This window comes from Macrobrachium nipponense, chromosome 21 (genome assembly GCF_015104395.2).
Source record: "Macrobrachium nipponense isolate FS-2020 chromosome 21, ASM1510439v2, whole genome shotgun sequence".
Lineage (NCBI taxonomy): Eukaryota > Metazoa > Arthropoda > Malacostraca > Decapoda > Palaemonidae > Macrobrachium > Macrobrachium nipponense.
Window position 1 is genome coordinate 43,232,524 of NC_087212.1, and position 13,630 is coordinate 43,246,153.

The 13,630-nt window shown below is 45.0% G+C and overlaps 1 protein-coding gene across 3 annotated transcripts in view; it reads left to right on the forward strand.

Moving 5' to 3' along the window:
• Positions 1-13,630, forward strand: part of LOC135197973 (RAC-alpha serine/threonine-protein kinase-like) — a 174,109-nt gene that overhangs the window by 49,756 nt on the left and 110,723 nt on the right. For all 3 annotated transcript variants that reach the window (XM_064225286.1, XM_064225287.1, XM_064225288.1), the window contains exon 3: positions 6,550-6,662. In XM_064225286.1, the coding sequence (XP_064081356.1) occupies positions 6,550-6,662 (113 nt within the window). The remainder of the gene's footprint in view (positions 1-6,549; positions 6,663-13,630) is intronic.

Below are 13,630 nucleotides of genomic sequence, written 5' to 3' on the forward strand. Positions count from 1 at the left end.
GATGAGTCTGCTGGGGACCATTTCCTCACTGGAGAAGTTTGTTTCCCTAGGGAGGTTGCACCTCAGACCTCTTCATTCTTCCTTGCGGACAATTGGAAGCACCAAAACACTTTGATTCGATTCTGGTGTTATCAGAAGAGGTAAAGGAACATCTAAGATGGTGGACCGACCCTTTGAAGCTCGCAGAGGGTCTTTCCCTCAAGCTTCAGAACCCGACCTAGTGTTGTTTTCCGACGCGTCTTCCGCGGGGTGGGGAGCAACACTGGGGGGGGAGGAAGTGTCAGGCACCTGGAGAGGGGAACAGGTGTCCTGGCACATAAACCTCAAGGAGCTGGCAGCAGTTCATCTGGCGCTCCAGTTCTTTCAGAACGAAGTCTCCGGCAATGTGGTGCAGATCAACTCGGACAACACCACAGCCCTGGCATACCTCAAGAAACAGGGAGGAACCCACTCTCGATCCCTGTTCTTCCTTGCAAAGGAGATCCTGTTATGGGCGAAGGCACACGACGTCTCTATCCTGACGAGATTCATATCAGGGGTAGAAAAGAAAACGTCCGTGCAGATCTGCTCAGTCGACAAGGTCAACTTCTGCCGACGGAGTGGACCCTTCATCAGGAAGTATGCCAGAGGTTGTGAAGTTATGGGGATGTCCTCACGTAGACATCTTCGCAACTTCCAGGACAACGAGACTCCCGCTGTACTGCTCACCAGTTCTAGACCCAGGAGCAGTAGCAGTAGACGCCCTTCTTTGAGACTGGACGGGACTAGACGTATATGCGTTTCCCCCGTTCAAGGTCCTAGGGGAAGTAATAAGGAAATTCGCGGCATCAGAGGGAACGAGGATGACTCTCATCGCCCCCTTCTGGCCAGCGACCGACTGGTTCACAGAGGTCATGTCTTTTATAGTAGACTTTCCGAGGACTCTGCCTCCAAGGATAGATCTACTCAAACAGCCCCACTTCGAGAGGTATCACAAAAACCTCCCCGCTCTGAGTCTGACTGCGTTCAGACTATCCAGAAGTTGGCCAGAGCGAGGGGTTTTTCAAGACCTGTGGCGAAAGCAATCGCAACGGCAAGGAGACCTTCTTCTATTGCCGTATACCAATCCAAGTGGGCTGTTTTTCGGAGCTGGTGCAGGAAGAAAGGCATTTCCTCCACTCTACCTCTGTGAGCCAGATCACAGACTTCCTTCTCTACTTGAGGAATGAAGTTCGCTTAGCGGTGCCTACGATAAAAGGCTACAGAAGTGTGCTTTCTGTAGTCTTTAGGCATAGAGGACTGGACTTAGCCAATAACAGAGACCTTCATGATCTTCTGAAGTCTTTCGAGACTTCGAAGGTACCTCAACCAAGAGTTCCTTCTTGGAACTTAGACATTGTTCTAAAGTTTTTGATGTCCAGTAATTTTGAACCTCTCAACTTAGCTTCGCTTAGAAACCTTACAAGGAAGACACTTTTTCTAACTGCTCTGGCGACGGCGAAGAGAGTTAGTGAGATCCAGGCTATAAGCAAGCATGTTGGGTTTAAGAACTCTGATGCTGTTTGTTCTTTAAGCCCTATGTTCTTAGCAAAGAACGAAAACCCGTCCAACCCTTGGCCCAAGACATTTGAAATCAAGGGTTTGACAGAGATCGTGGGTAGTGAGCCAGAGAGAGTCCTGTGCCCTGTCAGGGCTCTCAAATTCTATTTAGACAGAACGAAGGACTGTAGAGGACCTTCGGGCAACTTGTGGTGCTCTGTTAAGAAGCCTGATCTTCCCATGTCAAAGAACGCGCTTTCTTTCTTCTTGAGAGACACCATTAAGGAAGCTCATTCCACATGTAGTGATAGTGACATGAAGCTTTTAAAAGTGAATGCCCACGAGGTGAGGGCTATTTCGACCTCGATAGCCTTTCACAGAAATATGGCACTCAGTGACATTTTGAGTGTCACATATTGGCGGAGCAACTCGGTGTTCGCTTCACACTACCTGCGGGAGGTGAAAGCGACATACGAACATTGCTCGTCGCTTGGACCATACGTCGCTGCCGACACTGTTTTGGGGGCAGGAGGTAGCACTCATCCTTTCCTTTAGTGGTTAGGTGAGCTTTTAATGGTGTATGTTTTTTGGTTGTGGGGTTGACCGCCCGAGGCGGATCTCCCTTCTTTAGTCTAGTTTAGTGGAATACCTTTGGTAGACTAGGCCAGGTGGGTTTTACTTCGTTGCCCTCATTGTATGGTCAATGGTCTAGTCACATCGTGGTCACGCCCCCGTTGACAGATCATCTTGAGTGCACCAGCTATATAGGTCTCTACCTCGCTGGCAACTCTAGTAGCACAAGCAGACTTACGCGGCAGTAACCACGAAGTCAGCTATGCTAACAGGTAAGGAATCAAGATATCATTTATCTGCATATATATGTTTCCTAAAATCTTCTATTCTGTCTACTCCCACCACCAAAGGTGGGATTCAGCTATATATATATCTGACAGGTAAGTTTCATGAACAAAATGATATTGTAATGATACAATTAAGTTTGTTCATACTTACCTGGCAGATATATATATAGCTGTATTTTCCGAAGTCCGACAGAAATTAAAAAACTTACGACACACGTAGTGGGAGTCAGGTGGTTAGTACCCATTCCCGCCGCTGGGAGGCGGGTATCAGGAATCATTCCCATTTTCTATTCATAATTTTTATTTCCACTGTCTCCTGAGGGGAGGTGGGTGGGTACTTGATTAAATATATCTGCCAGGTAAGTATGAACAAACTTAATTGTATCATTACAATATCATTTCTATTAAGCTGTTTTTCATTTTACATTTCTTGTATTTTTAGACTGAGTGACGGAGTTAGATACAGCTATGGCTAACGACTCGGAGGAAGTCAGATGGATTGACCGAATCTGGGCTATAACCTTCAGAGAGGCCAGGGATGGTGGGGCATCCTTCATTTCATGTTCCTGGATAGCTAAATACATTAAAATAGATAAATACTTTGTTAAAAGAAACTGGAACAAAAATCCATATGACTGTCATCGCGAAAAGAGTGAGAATCTTGGAAGGCCTGGTCCTTTCTCAGGAGTCAAAAGACATCATGGCTGAGGCAATGGGTAGACCAAGAAAGTCTTTACGTAAATTGGCGCTTGAACTTTAAACAAAAAGGGGAAAAAAGAGAAGTTATAATGCTGTATATTGTGAGTTGAATACCTGTTCTGAATTAATTTTGTTTTTTTCCATATCAATTTTAGTTTATGCTGTAGAGGGGGGGGGGGGGAAGGGGGCTCTAATTTTGAAACACCCTGTATATTTGGGGATGAGGATCAACTCTAGCTTTTCCGGCTTTTCTGTCACCCAAAAAGGATTAACGTCTGCCTTCAGAAAATAGAGAAATTGCTATACACTCCCTGAACACCTGAATTAGCCCTGGTTACTGACCAGCGCTAATTCAGGTGTTCAGGTAACTATTACAATACTGTATTAGTTTTATTATGAAAACTTCATGTTTCTCTTCCTTCAGTCTTGTTCAGTGAAGTATTGGATGAGTCTTCTGGGGCTCTCTCATCCATGGAACAATATGTAACTCTGGGTTGGTTGCAAATGAGAGACCTGCAATTTTTCCTCAGAATCAACTGGAATTGGAAGAAGCATCCAGATTAGTTTGTGTTCCCAGTAACAGCAGAGATAAAGGAGGACCTTGTATGGTGGATTTCAAGAGCAAGACTTTCAGGAGGGAAATCTCTCTTTTCTCAGAGGCCCCAACCTAGTGTTTTATTAAGATGCCACAGACCTAGGTTGGGGAGTTCTCTTGGGAGACAAGGAAGTCTCAGGATTTTGGACTGTGGAACAAAAGAGCTGGCACGTAAGTGTGAAGGAATTAATAGCCATGCACTGTGGATTGAAAGCCCTCTCTACAGAGGTCAGCAAGAAAGTAATAGCAGTCCATTGGACAGCACAAGGCGATTTGTGGCGCTTATGGTGCCAAGTTTTCGGTTAATGGTGCCTCTGCTATGTATGCTATGGTGCCATAACTCTATTATTGGTACCTTATGGCGCTGATAACTGAAACTTGGCGCGTTATGGCACCATAAATTGCTGATTTTAAGGCACTAGACAAGCTCCATAAAATTGAATCTCTATTAATTGAGTCCACCTATAACCGGGGACTGCTTGTATAAGATAACTGGGGTTACCTACTCCTTCACTCTGTGTGAGGCAGCAAGAGACCTGTTTTTATGGCACATCAGAATTGTACATTGATTTTAACGAACTTTATTCAAGGCAAATTCAATGTGTTGGTGAACAAACTGAGTGGCTGAAGGCAAGTTTTCCCCACAGAGTGGATGCTAGATCCTCTAGTGTGCCTCGACCTTTGGAAGTTGTGGGGCAAACCAGTACTGGACTTTTTTTGCCACAGCCAAGAATCATTGCCTTCTCCTTTACTGCTCACCAGCCCCAGATCCTCTCGCATGGGCAACAGAATCAATGTTGATAAACTGGTCAGACAAGGACTCGTATGTCTTTCCTCCGTTCAGGATGGTGAGAGAGGTCAACAAGTTCAGATCTTATCAGAACCTCAAGATAACGCTAATTGCTCCTTACTGGCTGGCTCAGGAGTGGTTTCCGGATCTCTTGGAATTACAGACTTTCCAAGACAGTTACCACAAAAGGTCAGTCTGCTCAGATAACCCCCATTTCTGACGGTATTACCTATTGCTGTCCACTTTCGCTCTGACCGCATTCAGAATGTCAGGAGACTCCTAGAGCGAAAGGCTTTTCAAGCCCAACTGCAAAAGCTATTGCACATGGCAGAAGACAATCATCCAGTAATGTATATCAAGCAAAGTGGGCAGTCTTTCGGTCCTGGTGTAGGAGAAATAACATCTCTTATACTAAAATGTCTATAGCAGAAATTGCAGATTTTTTGCTGTATTTGAGATCCTCAAGGGGCTTGTCCACATCAACTATTAAAAGATACAAGACTATGCTGAAGTCTGTATTGAACCCTCTGCCAACCAAGACCTTTCAGATCTCATAAGATCTTTTGACATGACAAAGCAGAAGAAGAGTAAAGCTTTATCTTGGAACCTGGATGTGGTACTTGAATGGCTCTCAGAGCCATGTTTTGAGCTTAATTCTGTATTTTTCAGAGACCTCACAAGGAAAACTTTATTACTAATTAAGTGAACCATACATGCTATGGATAAAAAGGAAGGCTTTTCTCAAGGTAATGTTGTGTGTTCTTTTACTCTAGGTTTCCTAGCAAAAAATGAGTTGCCTTCTGACCCATAGCCTTGGTCCTTCACAATTAAAAATCTTTCAGATTTGATAGGCCCAGAAGAAGAGGAATGGACCCTATGTCTAGTCAGAGCCTTAAAGTATTATCTTCATCATACAAAGAAGATTTGTGGCAATTCTGATCATCTGTGGCTATCAGTTAAAACCCCATCACGGCCCCTTTCCAAAAACGCGTTGGCATTTTTTCTGAGGGACCTCATAATGGAAGCTCACTCGCAGATTGATGAATCTGACCCTAATACTATGGAAGTGAAAGCTTGTGAATTGATAGCTGACACTACTTGTCTCTTTTAAACTTAACCTCTTTCTGGTGTCAGTAGTTTAAGTGACATATTGGAAGTGCAAGTCAGTGTTTGCGTCCCATTGCTTACGTGGTAATGAGACCATTTATGAAAATTGCAGTACCTTAGGTCTGTTTTTAGTGGCTGGCAAGGTGTTGGGTTAGGGTGTATAAAAGTCTTTTCTTCCTACCCTTTGTTCTCTTCCCCTTGATGGTTGTCGAGTCACAAGGGAAGCCTGGGGTTATTAGTTACTTGGAGTACCGACCAGTCCTTTTTAATGGTTGGGTGTTAGTCTGGTGTTTATGTGTTTTGTTACTGAGCCCTGGCAGGGGCATTGTTTTGTGTATCCTTGCTTGCCACGGACTTTCCTTAGCTGCAACGGATCCCACTGTAGTAGAAGATGACCCCTGGCTATACCGACACATCTCTACAAGTGAAGATGAGTGCCATCCAGAGGCAGTAATTGTCTGTGTGCCTCTCTTAACAGGTAAGGAACCAACAAGCATTTCAACCAAATGCTAGCAATATTTTTTCCATTTGTGCATCTCACCCCTTAAAGGATTTGTAAACGTGTATATCAATGTATCCCACCTACAATGTGGGATTCAGCTATGTAATCCTTTGGTAAGATGCATACATAAAAATGATATTTTTATAACAAAATTAAATTTTATATATACTTACCAAGTGATTACATACCCATAGCCCTCCCTCCTCCCCTCACATGGAAGACAGGGCATAAAACAACTGTCTTGTGTATGTACTTGGTTGGTTCCACGTTTCTGCTGGTGGTGGCGGGGAGTTGCCTAACCAAAACAAAATAGAGCTACCGCAAATTTCAAAATCTAGCTGCTGCGGATAGTGAAACTACAGCTATGTAGTCACTTGGTAAGTATACATAAAATTTCATTTTGTAAAAATCCCATTTTTTAAAGATGGTAAGGATTGCAAAACCATGAATACTAATGTAAAATTATTTATTTTTCCAGAGATGCCAGATTTTGAAGACTGAAAGACCGCGTCCAAACACATTCATTATTAGGGGTTTGCATTGGACTACAGTTATAGAACGCACGTTTAATGCACAGTCTGCAAGTGATAGGTAAAGACTTCATGTTATTCTTGCATGCATTGTATTCTTCTAGTAATTTATTCAGTGCAAACTCTTAAGGAGGTGGGATTAATGTGATATGAAATTGTAAACTGATAATGTAATGAATACTTAGGATAATTAAAATGGGGATGGATTCAAAATTTCTTCCAATTGAAATACAAACCATCACTTTCATTATAGGAGCGCCCTTAGTGCAAGATGTAACAGTTGGTGAACATAGTAATAGGTCATTGATGGGTGGTTATGGCAGTTGAGTGGGGGAATGTCCTTCACTCTCCTTTCCTTTTGTCGCCATTCACTTTTATCTTTTATTTATTTTATTTTATTTTATTTTGTTTTTTTGGCCACCTGGAAGAGCAAATATCTTGCTGAGCTCTCTTTCCTCTACCTCATGTCATTGAATGGTTTTTGATGAGTAGTGGAATTTTTTCTTTTTGCTTAGTTGTTCTGTATTTGACTTTCTTTATTAAAGCAAGTTATCCATAGCACTTATAAGTATGTAATGGATGGTGAAATGTCTTAAGTTTTATTCATGAAATCAGAGCCCCTTCCATGTATTTTAAGGTTTGAATTGTAACATTATTATAAAAGACTGTTTAATGGAATTTTGAATTAGGTGTTATTCTACATTTTCTAATTTTTATGTCATGAATGTAGCTTAAAGATAAGCAGTACTTTACCTATTATGGATATATATATATATGTGAATAATCATTTCTTCATAGCTGTCATTATCATCTCTTCATTTATGGCACCCTTAATGATGTGTAGGTGGAACTTGTTTCTATATCCCATTTATGTTTTGGAGTATTATAGAATGCCTACAGTAATATGAGGATATTATTTTACCTATGGTAAAGATTTGTTCTTACTCATATAACCTGAGTAGATTTAGAGACAAGTTCCTGGCCTATCATTTTCCCCAACATTTCACAGACCCTACCATGTTGGTCTTCCTTCTGTATTACATTTCAGGCTGCATGAGTGATGAATTTATTGTCAGACAAGATTTTTTATGAAATAATGATTTTTACGATACAAACCCATAATCCATTTGATGTTCTCCCTCTTCCCAGCTGGTTCATCTCATGATTATTATCATCATTATTATTTGTTGGAAGAAGACCTTCATTACTAGAGGTTTTATTGAAAATAATGGCTATTTCAGCTGTGTTTATTTTGTAAAGAAGTTTTTCTATTCTTCTTATTACTGACTTTTCTTTTGTACTCAAATTGGCCATTAAAATGTCAAATTGGAGATTTATGGTAAAAACGTATTTGTGAGATTGAATGTATTATATGTACATACAAAATGCAGTACAAATTGGATCTAAAGCCTAATAGACACAGGACACGAAATTAATAATTCTGGACTCCTCTTGCTCAGGGTTCTTCTTCTTCTTCTTCTTCTTCTCAGTACAAATTGGATCTTAAGCCTAATAGACAGGATACAAAATGAATAATTCTGGACTGCTCTTGTTCAGGGGACTTCTTGTTGTTGCTGTTGCTGAAGTCCTACCTTAGATGCCTCAAAATCAGAGGTGGGTCCTATGCGAACACTGCAGAACTTCTGAGCGACTTCAGTCCCAGATGATGTCCTTATGGGTTTAAGGACAAAACATAGCAAGAGGAATCCAGAATGAGTCATTTAGTATCTTCTGTTTATTAGGGTTAAGATCCAGTGGCTTAGTCCATCCCTCTCATTCCAGAGGAATCTGTCTGTCTGGAAACAGAAATCACATTTATGTCTTTCTAACTTCAGGTCTTGCCCACAAGTCTTTGGAATCTATTTTCCTTGGACGTTTGGTGGTTGCTCAACAAATTGTTTTCTTACCAAGCTCCTTTAACAGGACAGGTAGTGAGGGGGATTGTGAGAGTGGTTGGCCTCTCCTCCTCCTCCTCCTCCTTCCTTGTCCCTCTACTTCTCTTCCTTCAGATGGAGAATAGTTCTTGAATCTACACTTGCTGGAACTGGCGTCTGATGCGGTATGTCTACACATCAAGCATCATTCTATTTTCCTTTCTACAATTATAGAAGCAATCCTGCTCATTTCTCTAGCAAGGGGAGGAAGGAGATACTGGCAATAAGACAAACCCTATTTTGGGTCTTTGCCTTAATGCCTCTGACTCTTTAAGATTCTTCCCAGCCTTTTTTCGAATGTGTTACGAGTCCTCACTCATTTGAAAAGGTCCAGAGGTCTGGCATTTGATCTCGCAGTTCCTACACTCCAATCAGTATGGCAAGAGGCAGGGTACTCCTCACTCTTTTGACCTGGAGGAGTATCCTTGGTGTGGAGAACCCCAGTCAGTTCAAAGAGACTCGCCCAGATTCCTCCCTCCAATCATTGAGTCTTCTTCATGTAAAGGACTGAAGATTTATATATTGTATTGGAACAAATGACAATTTTTTCTTACACAATATACAAAATGTCGGTCCTTTACAATAGGAATTACTTAACCCTTAAACGCCGATTGGATGTATTAAACGTTGACGAAAATTGTCTGTTGGGTGCCGAATCGACGTACGAAACGTCGACACAAAAAAGTTTTTTTTTTAAATTTGCGGAAAAATAGTTATAGGCCTACTTGGCGAAAACTTTTGAATCACGCACCTTGAGGGATGCTGGGAGTTCACGGATCAAGCTGTTGTTTTGTTTACAATCATTACCCAGGCGCGCAACCGCGAATTTCTTTCTTCTTGCACTAAAAAGCATCAGGGACACATCTCAGAAATTATTTTGTGACTTTGACATAATTTTTGCACCATTTTATATTAGCCGTTACATAGAGTTTTATATATGAAAATGTGTGCAATTTCATGTAGAATACATCTAAAAACAACCCATGGTTGTAGCTTTTATCAGTTTTGAAATATTTTCATATAAATAACAATAAGTGCCAAAATTTCGTCGGTCAACTTTGACTCTACCAAAACGGTCGAATAACACAATTGTAAACTAAAACTCCTATATTCTAGTAATATTCCATCATTTACCTTCGTTTTACAACAAATTGAAAGTCTCTAGCACAATATTTCGATTTATAGTGAATTTATGAAAAAACTTTTTCCTTACGTCCGCGTGATAACTCTTCCGAAAAAATCTTGAAATTTTTTCGTCCGATTGTCGTAATGTTTCCACCGTTTTATATTAGCCATTACATAAAGTATTATATATGGAAATGTGCACAGTTTCATGTAGAATACAAAAAAAACCATGGTTGTAGCTTTTATCCGTTTTAAAATATTTTCATATAAATAACGATAAGTGCCAAAATATCAACCTTCGGTCAACTTTGACTCGTCCAAAATGGTTGAAAACTGCAATTGTAAGCTAAAACTCGTAAATTCTAGTAATACTCAATCATTTACCTTTATTTTGCAACAAATTGGAAGTCTCTAGCACAATATTTCGATTTATGGTGAATTTTAGAAAAAAAAACTATTTCCTATGTCCGCATGGTAACCGCAGAAAAAATCAGACTCGCAAGCTTCGAACAAGGGGAGAACGCTAGTTAACTGCTTGTCCGACAGTGCGCGCGCCCGCGCGCTGAGAGGTGAAGAATCACTTTTGCTTTCGGCCGCGGGTGTGAAGGACGTGTTTGTCATCGCTCTCTGCCCTCTTCATCATTGTATGCTTTGTTTATATTGTGTTTTCTACTAATGGTTTGTTTGACTTGAAAATAAAACTGTAATTACACTGTTTTCATTTTCATTTCGTAATTATGAGCCAACATGGAGCTATCACCGTAGATGCGGCGGTTTCCGCTCTTTTCATGAAATTGATACCCTTGAATTATGTCTCAGTGCCGAGGGGGGGCGCGCTCGCGCCGAGTCATGTATTTTGGGCGGAAGTGTGTAATTGAAAAATGTAAGTACTCTTTTCATTATATTTTTGCCCTGTGCGTTCGTTGCCGAGAGAGTGAATGCGCTCGGCAGGAGCCTCTTATTTTGTATGAATAGAATGTAATGAAAGTGGATTCGCAATTGCAGTATTCTTTTTCATTTTCATATATTTAATTGCATCAATTTTAATTTTGGATCAATTTCCGCTCTTACCCGGGAATTGATCCTTACGATTTATTTTCTGTGAAAGTGAAATCGCAAGTGCAGTATTCTGTTTCATTTTCATATATATTTTATGATAGCATCATATTATTATTGGATCAAGTTTCCGCTCTTACCCGGGAATTGATCCTTCCCCCTTTAAGTTCTATGAAGTGAATCGCAAGTGCAGTATTCTGTTTCATTTTCATATTACTTTTCACTGCTGTGCGGGGGTAGGGGAAGCGAAGGTCTGCCAGGAAGTCGTCGGAAAGCTCTCCCGCGACTCCCTTGGTATCCGATTCTTCGTCTTCTTTCCTGCCCCCCGCTCAGCTTCCTCGTTGTATTTTGTATTTTGGGTCTTCCTTGCGTTCGGGGTGGGGCATGTCTCCCCCCCGTGCGTAAGGAAACCCCTCTTACTAATCTGTCTGTGCTACCGCAGGTGCTACATCCGTGGAGACGACCTTGGACAGGTATGGACCACTGCGGCGGCAGGGCGTGCCTAGCATCCACGGGCTGCTGCAGCGTCTAGCGAGGTCTGGGGCGGTGACCCATGGAGCGGTCTCCACTACTACCTCCACGGCCGCTTATGCTACTCCCCCCCCCCGCCTGGTCTAAACTCCCCATGCTGTGTCGGTGACGCCGTCTACCGCTACTAGGGCCAGTCGCCGCCGTACCGAGGGGGGTTATGCCGCCGCCGCCTGTGTTTTTCGTGTTGCCTGCCCCAGACTTCCGCTGTTCCAGCAGCTTGCCCCTGGACCGGCTGCCAGTACCCAGGTTCCCGCTGGCTGCCGATGATTCTATGAGGCGATAGCTGGGCCTGCCGTACCTGCCGCTGATGTGGTTCCCGCTGCTGGCTTGGCTGTCCCTTCTGGGTCTACCGCTGCCGCTGTTCCTGCCGCTCCTGAGCTGGTTGCTTTACCTGTCGCTCCTGGTTCCTGCGCCTGTCCATGCTGGTCCTGCCCACGGTGTGTCTTCCCCAGTCCCAGGTCCTTCTGGACAGGTGCAGTCGGGCCGTGTTGCTTCGGCAATAGTCCTGGCTTCGGCCTGGATGGAGGACCTGACGACTGTCCTGCGTGAGCTGACGAGGAAGAGGAAGAAGAAGAGGAAGGTGTCATCTTCGTCTTCATCGTCTGCTGCTGCCTCTTCCCCTTCGACTTCTAAGGCCCATAAGCCGAAGAAGAAGAAGGTTGCCTCCCCCCCTAAGAAGTCTCCTTCGGGAACTTCTAAGGGCCCGTCCCACCCTGGTGGGACGGGGGGTCCTTCTGCTGGTCCTCCTGCTCCTTCGGGAGCGGGGCCCGTCTCCCCTTCCGTAAGGAAGAGATAGACGGGGACCAGAGGAGTAGTACCGATTAGCACTGGTACTTCCTCGCCTGGTGCTAGCGGCGATGCCGCTACGCCAGGTTCCGGCTTGGTCTCTCTTTCACGAGAGATCCTGAGTGTACGCTCTCCCTCGGGAGACCGTGCAGCCAAAGTTTCGGCGCCGGAGTTCGCTCGGCGCCAAGACCGCGGCAGGGAGCAGAAGGCTGGTGAGAACCGCTCAGGTGACTCTCACCAGGCCAGCGGCCGCTCTCGCAGCGACCAGCCGGTAACCCGGGTTTCCCCCCTAAGAAGGCTCCTTCGGGAACTTCTAAGGGCGTACTGACTACCACCGGTACTTCCTCGCCTGGTGTTTGCGGCGCTGCCGCTACGCCAGGTTCCGGCTCGGTCTCTCGTTCGCGAGAAGTTCCGAGTATACGATCTCCCGCGGGAGAGCGTATAGCCAAACTTTGGCGCCAGAGTTTGCTCGGCGCCAGGACCGTGGCACGGAGCAGAAGCTGGTGAGAGCCGCTCATGTGACTCTCGCCAGGCCAGCAGCCGCTCTCGCAGCGACCAGCTGGTAACCCTGGTAGACGTGACTGTCTCTGACCAGCCACGGGCTGAGGCTGGGAAGAGGTTCCCCCCTCCCGATTGTTGGTGCCAGCCTCGGCTGGTACCACCGGTATGACGCGCTGCGAGGACACGCACCGGTCTCACCGCGACAGTGGTCTCTGCAGGTCTCCTGACCGCCGCTCCCACAGGGACCGGGCGGATAGGGGGACCAGCAGCAGCTCCTCTGCACACGAGATCGGGGCCGCTGTTCTCGGTCCAGCCATTTCCCTGGGAAACGGCTCGACTAGGCCTGCAAGTTGGCGATCGCCTGCAGCCCTCCAAGCCCGCTGGTTCTGCCAGCGAGCGAAAGAGGAGCGTCATGTCTTCCTCTCCCGTGCCTGCAACTTCCTCGGTTTACACCAGGAAGAGCGAGGCACAGCGGGGTGATCGTGAGGGGCATGCCCCGCACGATCCTGTCACGACGCCGTAAGTACCAGGTACAATCTTCGGACCGACCAGGACGTACGCGGAAGTGGCAGGAGGGGTCTATCGCAGATCCTCCTCCTTAAGGGGGAGGTTCTCGGAATGCTCTTGTTCGAGGGGCTTGATGGTCCTACTCTGCAAGATGCTATGACTTCCGAGATCCAGAGAAACTTTGTCGAGGTTATGGCGCTGATTCGTCAGCGCAACGACCTCGGGGAAGGATCGCCGCTCCCACCAGCAGAGCCCACGTCTCGGCTCGAGTCATTTTGGGGCCCGAGAGGGAACCCAAACCGACGGTGGGTCTGCCGCGATCAGAGCTTGCCGATTCTGTCTTGAACCAGAGTCTCTCGTCTCCGGATAAGAAGGCTCTCTCAGATCTGGCCGGTCGAACAAGCTACTTCCACCTCCTCTACTGCGACAGCGGCGTTTCTATGTGTCTTCGGACACCGTATTTAAATACCCCTTCGGTCCTCCTGAGAGGTTTCGACCTCGATGAGGACTGGAATGAGTCGGAGGACGGTATCGGCTCTCTCCTGTCAGGTGTCGATCAGCCCCACCCAGACGACGTTCACAGTGGCGG